The sequence below is a fragment of the Grus americana genome, chromosome 7 (genome assembly GCF_028858705.1).
Source record: "Grus americana isolate bGruAme1 chromosome 7, bGruAme1.mat, whole genome shotgun sequence".
Classification (NCBI taxonomy): domain Eukaryota; kingdom Metazoa; phylum Chordata; class Aves; order Gruiformes; family Gruidae; genus Grus; species Grus americana.
Genome location: NC_072858.1, coordinates 40,123,716 through 40,137,835, shown reverse-complemented (window position 1 = coordinate 40,137,835; position 14,120 = coordinate 40,123,716). Strand labels below are relative to the sequence as shown.

Here is a 14,120-nt window from a genome sequence, read left to right as displayed (position 1 = left end):
TTTTTTTTAAGAAAAAGATGAATCAGATTGTGGTGCCTGGGGGATCAGGCTTTGTTGCACACTGTTGTGGTTTTGCCCTGACCAGCAGCTAAGTACCACGCAGCCACTCACCCTCAGCGGGATGGGGGAGAGAATCAGAAGAGTAAAAGTGAGAAAACTCGTGGGTTGAGATAAAGACAGTTTAATAGGTAAAGCAAAAGCCACACACACAAGCAAAGCAAACCAAGGAATTTGTTCCCCACTTCCCATGGGCAGGCAGGTGTTCAGCCATCTCCAGGAAAGCAGGGCTCCGTCACATGTAACGGTGACTTGGGAAGACAAATGCCATCACTCTGAACGTCCCACTCTTTGTTCTTATTCCTCCAACTTTATAGGCTGAGCATGACATCATATGGTACGGGATATCCCTTTGGTCATTGGGGTCAGCTGTCCTGGCTGTGTCCCCTCCCAGCTCCTTGTGCTCCCCCAGCCTACTCGCTGGTGGGGTGGGGTGAGGAGCAGAAGAGGCCTTGACTCTGTGTAAGCACCGCTCAGCAATAACTAAAACATCCCTGTGTTATCAACACTGTTTTCAGCACAAATCCAAACCAGAGCCCCATACTAGCTACTGTGAAGAAAATTAACTGTATCCCAGCCAAAACCAGCATGCACATCCTGAAAGAAGAATTATCTTTGACTTCAGAGAGCTCTCAAGTTCATTGAAGCCTCCAGCTCCTACTCAGTTGAAGCTGAACGTAACGTCCGATTGTGCTAGTGAGTTGTGAACCCAGGAGAGACTGAAGGGCAAGAGGAAGCTCAGTTCTGTGGCAAGAGACTTGTGATGAAACACGATCTCTAATTGTGCAATTTTGACCAAGAAGGCGGCCCCGATGCCCACTACCCTGCTCTGTGCTCAGGTGGATGGCTTGCAGCAATTGTAGGGGTCTGTGGGTAAAGGAAATAATTTAAACCTGCTTTGTTGTTAATCTTTAGTTGCCCAGGAATCTTGTGGGACGAAAGACAAGATGGGAGTTTGCCGTCTTGTGAAGAGGAAACCAAGCCTTTTCTGCTTGTGATGGGGTAGGGTCAGGTGCCTGCTTAGGTCTTTCAAAATACTTGACTGCCTTGCCTCTGTTGGAAGTGGTTATTGGAAAGAAAGAGGGACTGGGTGATCTGTTTCTGCCCAACTTGCCGCATACGGTGCCTGCAGCTCTTCGCTGACGGCTCCGCAGTGGTATTTGTTCAGCGTTGCTGCCGGTGGCTGTGCCTGACTGCTGCCTTTTTGGTTGCTTCTGGCTGCTCAAGTTTGGAAGCTCTGACACATCCTCAGAAATGGGTCAGGGTTTGCTTTGCCTCTTGTAAAGATAATTCCGTGCCTGGGGCTGCAAATCTTGCTAGAGTCGGCCTAAATTTGACTATATAAAACATGTGGAAGTGGATAAAATAAGAGCTACTGGTTTTTTGGCATTGTTAGAGAATGACTGGTTGATAAACATGACCAAATAAGTATCTCTCTGGGAGATTTTTGAAGCTTATTTTCACAGCCTTCATTTTTTGGAAGGGAGGATGGCGAAGTCCTTGCTAGAATTTATTTTTTCCCGATTCCCGGAAGGAGGATATGATTGTCACAAGTGTGCGCCATTCTTTCTTGAAAATCCATTAACGTGATCAGATTGTGGGGATATATGCTGATTTGTTTTAAGCTTTTTTTTTTGTCTTTCTGTAGCTATCATCAGTGAGAATAATGATGACAATCTCATGTATACTACAGCTATATATTGGATAGTAAAATAAGCAGTTCAGTGTAATAGCATTTAGTATAATAGCATTTGCAAATATTTAAATTTTGGAATTACTCTGGTATCAGATATTTTGAATATAAGCAGAGCCGGCTCAATTCCAGTCATATTTGTGGAAACAAATACTGCGGATGCTCACAAGTCAAAACATGATGGTACTAATGTGAAAAAGAAGGAAGGGCTGTCTGAGTTGTGGAGCCGAGCAGTTATGAATTGCTCAAATCACAGCTGCTGTTTTAACCTTTTTTTTTTTTTTTTTTTTTTTTTTTTGGTCCTTGTACCTGCGTGGTATAACTGGGTGATGTAGGAGTCTGGAGGGAAATGCAGTGTGCACTCAGGTAATTAAAGTCTGTAATATAATGCGTGCACATTGGGAGACAGAATTAAGGTTGCACTATCATCTGTAAATCTTGCATTTGCTAATTTGAGCGCATGACATTAACTGCTCCCCACTCCTCAAGAGCCCCCCCCCCCCCCCAAAACCAGACTGGAAACTGAACTCTCTGCCTGATGTTGGCAGCTGGTTGTGTATCCTGCGACTCTCCAAGCAGTGCTGCTGCCTTTAGGAACAATTTATGATAGCCGACAACAAGAAAAGGTGATGCTTCAGACTGATAGGCTTACTCTGACATTTAAAGTTTCCTACTCAAGTAGCTTTAAAACAAATGCAAATTTAAAATATATATTCTTTTAAATCAACTCTTTTATGTACTTTAGAAGATGTTCTTTAGACTACGTTTCTGTCAAAGTGGTATTTTTTCATCAGGACAATTGAAGACGGGTCTGTACTGCCAGAACTAGTTTCCTGTTGAAATTTAAACCTTTGTTTTTACCCTCCCTCTGTCGTTTATGTGATTAGCTAGTCTTTAGAAAACAACCCCCCCCCTCCCCAAATGTCATGCTGCCTTAAATAAAGAAGAGAACATTCCCATTTGCCTAAGCAGTCCATTTGTATTAAAAAACAGATGAATCTGTTTGGATCAGATTTACCAAAACAAACAGAGTGTACTTTGGATTAAAAACTAAGGGATGGTAAATTTGCCTCGGAATTAAAAAATCCTGAGTACTGGAAATTATGACTTCATGGTGTCTATTAGACTATCTGAGCTGCCACAGGACATATCTGGGGCATATTCTTCCTATGAGTTAGTTGTTGTGATTTGTAATGGTCGTGTTGTGAGCCCTCCAAACGTCAGCATCCTGTTTACTTGCTTTTAAGCCCAACAGTTATTACATTTTATGTTTCCAGTTTGCACTATTGGAAGAATGTAGCCTGTGATATGTAGAATGAATACCTCCCCTGGCTGAGCTGACACCAAATCGTTTTGCAGTTCTTGATTTGTTGGATGAAGACATTATGTACAGTTACCGGTAAAGCAGAAATAACTTATTTTTGTCAGTGTATACTGGAGAATTGGACTTGTTACATTAAAAAAAAAAAAAAAAGCACGGCTGCTTGAAATGAAATTGGAATATTGCTGATATAAGTAAAGATATAATGGTTTATTTCTAAAGGTTGTTCTGGGGTAAGTGATAACCTCTCTCTTCCATGAGTTTTCCAGCAATATCAGTAGTGATACCTTCTGGGGCACGAGGTGCACGGTTTATTTCCTGTGTAATTTTAGGGATGGTTTTGTCACGTATACATTTATATTTGGCATTCTGAATGACATCTGAATGTGTAGCTTGCTGCCAGGTTCTATGAAACGCAAGAAATGCCCATGGCATGGGTGCTGTTTATGAGGCCCCTCTCTAATGAGCAGAAGTGGTTCTCTCCTGTATAGAAATGAGCATAATTCACGAAATGTCTGGCTTTGTTGCTTTGCCCACACCAAATGACTTCCTCTGATCTTTATTAACTGAGTGCTTATTCTTGTTTGACATGCAAATACAATACAGGCTGAGATTGAGGTCTATATTAAGGTCAAATAAGTGCTTTGTATATGTTACATCAAACTTCAAGGGAGTTTATTACTGTTTCTGGGAGCAAGATAACTTCTTGAGAGACGGCAGTAGTGCACTTAGCTCTGTTATGCTGAAGTAATGATACTGAACAATGTATTACTGTGAGCTTTGCCTCAGTTTAAAATGTCTTATATCAGTGTATTAATGGATAAACTACTTGGAAGATGCCACTCCTGGAGCTCTTTTCCCTATTTGGCCTGGACTTTGGGCTATTACACCCTATTATAAATTATCTGAATATCTTTATTGTATCCTACTATTTGAAATACACAGGAGCATACTCGTCGTTGCTATGTTTAATCACCTAATGTTGGTGATTAAACAGTAAGTCAAAGCAAGAGTACTGTCTCTCTAAAAAATGGAAGTGGTCTCCTGACATGTCACTTTCTCAGAATCTTTTTGCCAATAAATTAAGCAAATGAGTTCTTATTATGTTTGCCTGTTTTTCTTCCAGTTGCATTCAGTGCTTCTCCTCCTTGTCTGCTGCACTTGCTTCCATCTCTCTCCTCTTTGTCCTGTCCTAAATATATACACCTTGCTCCCACGTAAAGGCTGCGATACTGCGTGATTGTCGCTGCTGCTCGGATCTGCTTAAATTCACCTGGGAAAAGAGTACTTGTGCTGGGTACAATGCAGTTTCCTGTCTTGGCTGTGAGGTGCTATGATAATGAACTACCACAGTAAGCAAAAATTGAGTTTGTACTACTTGTCTGAAAATACCCACGACATGAAGTAATTCATCAGTCAGTGCTTGGAGTCCTGGCCCAGAAACAGCTGTCTGCATGGTGAGGAACAGTGAACTCTCTTATAAATATAGCAGTGGACGGGTCTGTGCCTCAGCATCTGCGTGGTGCTAATCTTTCTCTCTCTTCTCTCCCTCCTTTAATTTTTTTTTTTTTTTCATCTTTGAACTAGTGAGATCAAGGTACATCGCAGTGTTCTGGGGAAAGCACTGTCTTCTGCTGGCAACATCTGAGGCTCAGCAAAGAAATGTTGCATAAATAAAAATAAACAGCAGCCACTGATCCCAGGGACGAGCAAGGGTTTTTGTCTCAGAGCAGAAGAATATCAGCATACCGGCTTGTGTTAACACGGAGGAAAAATAGGCCTAGACGCACAGTTACTGTAGTCCTCAGAGGTCGTGCCAGCTTGTCAAACCAGGATGTGTGAAAAGAGATTGGTGCCCTGTGATGTGACACTGTGACTTGTAAGATACACACCCAGCAACTTTTGTATGCTTAAGATAGCAATAGCAGTGGTAGAGGGTGCGGCGGTAGGTGCCTGTCACTGTTTTGCATCACACTGTGCACGTACTTGTGTGGTTTGAACTTTGGGGATTCAGCCCCTTCCTTAGGATCTTTAAACTGGAGCTTAGACCATGAGCTAGTTAAAAGAATGAGTCAAATTAAATGCTCTAGCGTAAAGTCAGTGTGGATTCGGTTGTTATCACCTTTTCAGTGGCTGGCATAAAGGTGTTAGAGTTGTGGCTGGTACAAGAGAGCCCCGGATTAGATGTGCCTAAAGGGCTATGGAACAACGCCGTGCGTTTGAAGCACGCTGGTGATTTGAGTTTGCACGGTTTGAGGTTTCTGTGATGAAACCTAAATTTAGCACAAACCTGCATTGACTAATTTTAACATTCTGCTGTTGCAGGAGGCTCCGTCTAGAGTTACACGACATCAGTGATCGTAGCTGAGGCTTGCCTTGATGCTCTAAAATAGTAGCTGGACTTCAGGGCTGGGGTTTTTTCCTCTCTAGATGTATTAATACTACAACACTAAGGGCATGTATTTTGCGATACCTACTCTGAGCAACGAGCTGAGCCAACTTTGCAGAGCTCTGTTGACACCTTAAATAATTTTTTGCGTTGCTTCTGACTTTGCAGCGGGCTCTGTCGCTCCTGTGCGTTGCGTACTGAAGTCAAAGCAGAATCATTAACTTGTCTCGGTCACTCGTGTGCAGTGTCTGTGGGTATTGCTGTGCAGCCGCTGCAGGGCGGAGGGACGGGACGTGAGTCTGGTAGCATCAGAACCAGGATAGCTGCAAGGGGATTAGGATGAGCTGGTACGCAATAATAGTCATTGTAACCTGTATTTGTGTGGATATAGATCTCTTAATCTGCAGACCATGTTGAACTGCGCTGTAGGCAATCCCCTACGTCTGTAACTAGACCTTCAGGCAAGGTGGGGGGGATCTGGTGAAGGGAACGGTTTTGAAACCCTCCCAACAATAACACTGCAAACTAGCGACAGCCATGCGATTCTGTAGCAGATAGTATCCAAGGCTTTGTTTTAATTTCGCAAAGAATTACTCCTTCAGGAATATAAGCCAGCTGCTGTTCCCAAACTGTTCTTGTTTTTCTGACAGAAGTTGAAAAAAAATGTCGAAAGCACTAAAGCAAATGAAAACAAATAGATTTAAATTGTGCATTGTCTGTGTGATGTAGTTACAAGATGAGTTGATTTAGAGGAAATACTATCCAGTCTGAGCTTCTGTACTTTACCTGGTATGACTTAAAAAGCTTCGGATATATGATAACAATGTAGTAATCCTATACAGTCTTGGATCCGGGATGGGAAAACACCCTTTTTGCTAAATAGACTTTGATGCTAGCAATTATAGTTTAGATTTTTATTCAAGTTAACCCATACATTATTCTTAGAATTGATTCATCTTTTTCACTTTAAAATTTGAAAGGATATCACTTGTTTATGTTGGACTGTGATAATTATCCTCTTCATCTTGTATGTTTTTTAAATGCAAAGTAGAAATCTTAAACATATGAAATAAAGGCTGTAAGAAGTTGTAACTATGGGACAATTGGAAGTATAAAGTGAGTGTTTTAAACTGATGATCTCTCTACCCCTCCCTAATTTATTTCAGGTTTATGACTCTGACTGTTGCGACAGCATTCTTCTGGAGCTGCGGGAATATCTGCCAAAATACTTCGGTGTCTGGTCACCACCTACTGCACCAAATGGTACTGTTCTAATTTTATCTGTTCATCCAAACCCCCTGGAAAAATCTTCTGGAGACTGATTTTTGGCAGTTGCGAGCTCCATAGGGGGTTTTTTTGGTTGTGTTTTGTAACCCACTAATGTTCCCTCTAACAACTGGTTCCAGTTTGCAGTCCTCTGGCTGGAAAAGGTTTTTTGGGTCGTCCTCCCAGGGCAGATGGGGCACGTGTGGCCATTTGTACGGCAAACTTTTCCCGAGTATATTGCCCCGGAGCTGCTGCCGTGGCGTGGCTCGTGTCGGAGAAGTGGACTGGTTGCGTGTTTATGTCTGGTCGGGCCATCAGAGCAAGAGACAGGCGCTGTGTGGGGGTGTAAGGAAGAAAAAAATGGATAGGCTGGGGCTTAAGGGGAGGCGTTCAACGTGGAGTCTGCTGCTGGGTCTCCAGAGGTCGGATCCCATCGCCATGCCGTATCATACAAAGCACTTCAGCAGGCACCTTGCCGGGGAGCTCTGCTCAGCTTCCTCTGGTACTGGTTTGAATGGAACAAAGCCCTGGTATCATAACTTTGTGTTTGTATAACAGGTTAGGAGTCAGGAAGAAAAAGGTATTTTGGGAGGACAATTGGAAGATTGTCTCTTTGAGAGAAAATAGATATTGATGTATTTAAAACAGAAACTAGTTTTTCTTTTGGGGACTTTTCTTATTCACACTGGGGACATAGAGCTTCTGGAACACACAGAAACCAAAGGATGCCATCGAGTCTATTTAAATACACGGGCACCAAAACTAGATGCTGTAATATAACTCTGTCGTCTTTTGCTTACGCTGCCACTTGATAAACTTCTTTTCCAAAGAGAGTAGTGAGACAGTGTCCAAAGACAGTGTCTAAACTCCGCAAAAAGAAACACAAGGAGGATTGTGGTAGTACCCAGCACTTCCTTGGCTTGGATTTGCTTTCACTCTCTCATATTTGGCACTAATTCAAATAGCTCTACTGGCGCTATCTTTTTCCTTCCCTCATCATTTTGTGTGTGTCATGGAGCTCGCTTAACGTCCCTTCCAAATTGCAAATCAATTTTTTCTATTCACAGTAGGATCTTAAGATGTAAAAATATGTGGTCTAGCCAAGACACAGTAATTTAACACTTCCCTAGTTTACTTTGGGAATTCACTAGCACTGTGCACCATGGGGCCGAATTTTGGCAGGTCTCCACCAGTAGTCCAGACATAGCCAGTAGGAATAACTGTTTAAAGGAAGAGTAAATTTTGATTTTTGTTTGTTTTGCTTCTTGAAAAGACTGTGCACTGTCAGGAGCCCTCTTCGTAGAAAGCTATGGCGGGGGTTCAAACAAAACATTCCGTTGCCATCTCGGTTATCTGTAGTATTAATGCGTTTTGTGTAGTCTTGATAGCAATCAGATACATGATGATGGAGCTTGACAAACGCATGCGTGCTGGATACATCCAAAGCTGAGGAGGTAGCCATTCAGGTTGGAAGTCATCTGTGGTTTAGCAAGTATTTGCAAATGCAGTTTTGCTAATGCCAGATGTGAAGGAAAACCTCTGCGATGCATTTGTGTGTGTGCGTCGGTGCTTGGCAGCAGAGGTGAAAAGAATCAGCACTGTTGCTTTTAGGCTGCCTGAAAAAGTAGGAAAACAAGTTTAGAAAAATAGGAAGAGGGGAAGTAACCACACAGGAGGGACATGGAGAGGCTATTTTGGGGAAATTGGGGATGGGTTTGTTACCTGTCCCCCCAAATTAGCTGTGGATTAAGCTCTGGTTCAAAAGATTGAACGATATGCTTAGCTGCTGTGGTGTGTCCCAGTGACATTAGATGAGGGAATCTAGCTGCTAGATAGGTATCTAGTTCTTAAACATAGATTGAGGATGTATTTGTAGGTTTTTGCAGTTTTGACCTTGGAAGCCTGACCTTTCCTTTGGCAGTCACTGCTCTACAGACTCTGGGGACACAGCTCCATACAGCCTCTGAGTAGCGAACCAAATAATTCCTTACTGTTGCTAAATTGGGCATGGGTGACTTCTAAAAAACCAAAAATTAAATTAAACAATCTATCACTTGCCAAACTCTGCTTGCTGTATGTTCTGAACTGTTTTAAGAGGGTGTGGGGGTGTGTAGAACAACAGCTTGCCTGGTTTGCCAGGGCAGAGTGAGGATGGCCATTGGTGTCCGTGTTTCATATAAAGTTCTTTTATTTATGGGACAAGGAAGACGGAGGGCTCTTTGGGGAATGGTGTCTTGTATGTGTAGCATCATAGTTGTTATCTTGGGTAGAGGATTGAGAGTTTTAGCAGGTTCGTACAAACACAAAGAGAAGGGCTTGTGGTAGGAAACAAACCAGAGTAACTTAATTTAGGACCACTCTGAACTTGATCCGTGACTGTCTCTGGGTTTGCATGTGACAGGTAAGCAGGAACTGCGGTGGGTAAGGTGGGGAACACGAGGAGTTTCTTTTCTTAGAGAAATATTTAGGGAGAAGCATCAGTCTTCTATGCTGAAAATGTAGATGAGTGGATGAAATTGCTAGCTAAAAGGGGTGAAATGTGTTACGTGTAAATGAGAATATAGGAAGTGTGACAGAAAAGATGGACTGATATTCCCAGTATCAATAAAATTTGTAAAATAACTGTCCTGTTATGCTGAAATCGCGTACCTACTACTGCCACACAGGAGATAGGGAGACAGAGTGGCATCCACCTCTAACTCCAAGCCAATCTAAAATTGGAGTGAGACTAAATTTAATTTGAACTTCGGATTCACTGGCATTGTGGGCATTTGGAGTTTATTAATAAAGAAGTGGAAAAGTTGCTATAAAGATGTAGGACCCATGTTAAGCTTTTTATATCTCCTTCTGAGAGTTGTGGGGTTTGCTGCCTGCTTGTTGCCCCTGCATATTTTTTTCCTAAGTGACTTTGCTGCTGCTCATTTCACACTGTGCTCTATTTTTGTTGCCTAAACTGAGACCAGGGTAAATCAACATAAGCCAGCTTCAAAACTTTTTCTTCCCTTGTTGCTGGTAGCAACTGAGGCTTTTCCGTGCATATTCATATGTTTTGAGAGATGTCTTGTAAGTTATGAGAAGAAGTCAGATGCCTCGAGTTATTTTGTCACTTCTGATTCCAGTGAGGACTGAATGCATCAGCACGTATGTGTGCTGAAGTCTGCAGTGGTTCATGCCATGCATACTTGCTGAATCTTGGTGGTCTTTCGGTTTGTCTCCTTTGGGACTGTAATAAAATATGTAAATAATATGTCAAACCACATCTTCCTGTCTCCTTCCCTGCTACTGAAATATAGAAAGGGGGAGGGCAAGCCTCTGAGGAATGATCTGTTTAAATCCTTAAAATATAGAGTCAGGATTATTTACCAAAGCTAAGATATAAAAATCCCTATGAATTCTTTTCTCGGCGGGGGATTTTAAGTTAACATGGCGAATGCTAACATTGGGTTAGCAGTGTACTACACAATAATTTAGAAAATCTGAACTGCTTGAAAAATCTGCAGTTTTTTGTTTGTCAAAACGAGAAGAGGAAGGAGAGTGCTCTAGTTATCTAGGCTGGGCTGCAGACTTGCTGATGGCCTTGAGAAGGACATTTGGGGTCAAATCCTCAAAGACTGAGAGCACCTGACTTGAAAAGGTAGAGCAGTGATACCTATCGATGTCTGAATCCGAAGCTTGCTTTGTTTACCTTAAAGCTTCGCGATATCGTAGGGGTAACTGTTGGAAGTTGTGATATGTCCCGATACAGTGGTTTTGGGGTCTGTTTTGGTAGACCATAGATCTCGAGCACAATGCAAACAAGAACTAAACAGTGCCAGGAAAAAAGAAATGTAAACACTCAATGCATATTTTATTTTTTTCCCCGAAGCTGTAATGAAAAAAAAAAAAAACTTTTATCTGTGGTGGCATTGCTCTCCCTACAAAGACAAAAAGCTTTTTGAGAGTGGGGGCGTGCATTGAACAGATGTAACATAGTCTTAATTCTGAACTAGCAGTTAGCTAACGATGAAGACTTAAATAATAATTCCAAAAAGTGTGAGAGATGAATCATTTTTTGGATAATTCATGGGCTTTGCCAAGTCATTAGTGTTTCCCAGGGTTAGTGTTAGCTTCTAAGTTATTTTAATGCTTAATATTTTAAAAATAGTAATTGTTACATTTTTAGGAGGTCAATAAGGGAGATATTCTAGCTTAATGGATCTGAAATGGATGGGGAGCTATAAACGTGACAGATACTTAGAACTTTTAAATATTTTGGAGGTGTCGAACGTTGGTGCCGTACGCTTAAAAAGAGAGATTTGGACCAGTGGAGTAGAGGACAGCGGATAACCATGGGTGCTCCGCAAATGCCTTTGATGGAAAGAGCACGACTGTCTTGCCTGTGTATTGTCTGAAGGGAAGTGTGCTAGGTTTGGGGGAGACTTAAGTTCTGCTTTTGAAAATAGGTATTTTTATGGGTTCAGTATTTGTTGCATTAAGGAAATAGATGTCTTGGACTACTTGACATACAGTTATATTTTAAGGTTAATAAAAGCATTGCATCTAAACAATTTGGGTAATTTGTGGTAACTTGCAATTTGTATAATTTTGTATTTGTAACAGTTGGAGTCTGGAGGTGCTCACAACATAATCCAAAGTGTTCTGGAGTTGGTGGTGAAAGACTGCAGCCATTTGCTGAGATGTTTTTGTATTTATTTTTCTCTCCCCATCTCCCATGGCTTACCTCTGGCTCAGTGCTTTTGAGAGCTAAGTACTGAAAGCCTTGAATTTCATTTAGGTTTTATTTTATGGATTGTTTTAGAGTGATGACACAAATCTGTCGATGACAGTGATTTCCGTAATATGCAAAAAGGATAGGTGTGAAGGATGACGCTTGGATTTTTACAATTTTTGTTTGACTAACAGCTAACAGGTTACATGGAGTCCCTCCGATTCAGTAGTGGTTCCCCAAAGCCCCACAAAAGCAGCGCTAATATCGAACTGAATTAGACCTGTGTATAAAAACTTTGAATAGAAAAAGCAGCACCTGCAGTTCAGTGACAGAGAATACGCTTTCTGGTAAGGGAGAGTATTTGTCCGCTTCCCCTTAGGGGATATCTAGCGAGCACATATTGAGTGTGTTTGCTGCCTGTGGCTTCTCAAAGTTAAGTACGAGTTCTTTTAGCTTGGATATCCCTGCAGTTGTAGTTAACAAACCTGGTTTATGGATGAGCTAGTCTGCAAGAAAACTCTTTTTGCTGTAGCTGGATTGATTTTGTAGCCCAAAGGACATTGAAGAGTACTCTAAGCTGTAACAGTGAGTTGGGAGAAGATTGGTTGGTTTGGTTTTTTTAAAATAGTTTGTTGGTTTGACATGCTTTCCTGAGCATGACTTTACCTTAACGATATGCTTAGTCCCATTTATTCATAAAGCAGGCGTCTAAGGATTAAATCAAACCTATTTCAGATTGATACCTACGTACGTAGGGGAATTGGGACATTCAGTCATGATGGTGTGAAAACTGAAGCTCTAAGCAGGACTTATTAAAGTAATAAAAGTCCTTTTCATTTCTTATCCTTAAGGAAGTGTTTCTACTTATGAAGTGGAAATGGAACATGGCTTGTACCCTTTATCTTGCCTCTAACTGGTTTAGTTACCTGTCTGTACAGTTATCAAAACCAGGCGCTCTGTCCCTCTTCTCTCTTTAAACTTGAACTGGTTTTGCTTTCTTTGGCAATCCCATTTAGATCGTGCTGCAGGAACGGGGAATAATACAATGGTTTTGTGTATTTGGATTGCATCAAAGCCAAAGAAATACACTTAGAGAGTAGGCTGTACTTGAAAGCAAAGCAAACTTTAACGTGAAGTCTGTGACTGGTAACGGGTGGGTTTGCAGCAGCTGTGCGAAGGACAAGATGTGTGTTAATGCCGCGTGTTGTCTTGGTGCGTATCCCGCCCTGGCAGGGGCCGCGGATCCGCGTGAGCTTCCTCCAAGCGGAGCTGTCTGCGAGTCAAGCAGTTACCGAAGTTTGTTGTCTTGCTGTGTTCTGACAATCGGTGCTGTAGATCACAGTTGGTAACCTGCACTGGAGAAAAGCATAAACCAGTTTGACCAGGTTTTTTGACAGTCCTTTAAATCTTCAGGCACTCCAAGGCTTGGGCTTTTTTGGTCCACGTACCCTCCCAAAGGGACTTTTGGACGCGGATGAAAGGCAGCCTGGGATTTGAGGAGTGTTTTCACCAAAAGATGTGCCATGAGAAATGAGTACGGATGGGATAAAATGAAGAAAAATGAGATACGTTTAGGCCCCTGTAGGGTAGGACTCTGAAATGTTAATTTAATTTTTGAAATGACACCCAGAACAATTGCCATTTTAATTCTAGCCCTTTCACGCAGAGAAAGAAAGCACCCTATCCGTTGCAAAACCAGCCATGTATTAACCTGCATTTGTATGTGCTTATTAATGCTATTCGAAGTATGTTAATGGCTTAATAAAAGCTACTCATGAATTTCAACTGGGCAATAATTTGAATTTGAGTGCTACGTTAGCACACTTTAATTGCATGCAATTTTCTAAACAATGAGGCATTTAGAATTTAATGCCAACAGAATTTGTGGGTGTCAATGACCATGATTTAGTCTGTGTTCAGAGACAAATTTGACTCTTAAAGAACTCACGTGATGTTAAGCCTTAAACTGTTCTCCTTCCTCCGCAGAAGCTCAGCAGAAACTATATAATTATTTTGCTTTGACCCACTGTTTATGAAAGTTTTGTCTTTTTAACAGATACATATCTAAAACTGGAAGATGTGACCCGTAAGTTTAATAAGCCTTGCATAATGGATGTAAAAATAGGTCAGAAAAGTTATGATCCGTATGCTTCAGCTGAGAAGATACAGCAGCAGGTCAGCAAGTACCCGCTGATGGAAGAGATTGGCTTTTTGGTACTTGGCATGAGGGTAAGAACTTGTTTTGTTTTCAAATTCAGCTTATGCTCTGGCCTGTTGTCCCACAGCAGATACAGCGGCAAGTTTTCTCTAGCAAACAACAATCCTCTTGAGTTTTACGTAAATAAAGTGTTATCTGAATATGTGGGTAGTACTGGTATCAACTGTTGTGTGAAATGTGTTCCAAAACACTGCTCTTGTTCACAACAAGTGTTTAACTTGGCCGCGTCCCTTCTGGGAATCTGTTTGCAACTTGGGTTCTGTGTATGTGTGCAAGAAAGGGGTAGGGGTTGGGACAGATCGTAGTTATTTAAAACTGAACATAGTTGCAATCAATTCTTTTCGCATAGCACATATTTCAAATTATCAAAGTATTTTTTTGACTTTTAGGTTTATATCGGAGATTTACATACTGAACCAGTCTTTATAATAATTTGATAACAAACTGTATCCTCTCCAAATTTTTCAT

At 41.5% G+C, this 14,120-nt stretch overlaps 1 protein-coding gene across 1 annotated transcript in view; it reads left to right on the top strand.

The window, feature by feature from the left end:
* IPMK (inositol polyphosphate multikinase) overlaps positions 1–14,120 on the top strand; it is a 44,379-nt gene that overhangs the window by 15,478 nt on the left and 14,781 nt on the right. The window contains exons 3-4 of the mRNA XM_054832316.1: positions 6,627–6,723; positions 13,491–13,663. Coding sequence (XP_054688291.1) covers positions 6,627–6,723; positions 13,491–13,663 — 270 coding nt within the window. The remainder of the gene's footprint in view (positions 1–6,626; positions 6,724–13,490; positions 13,664–14,120) is intronic.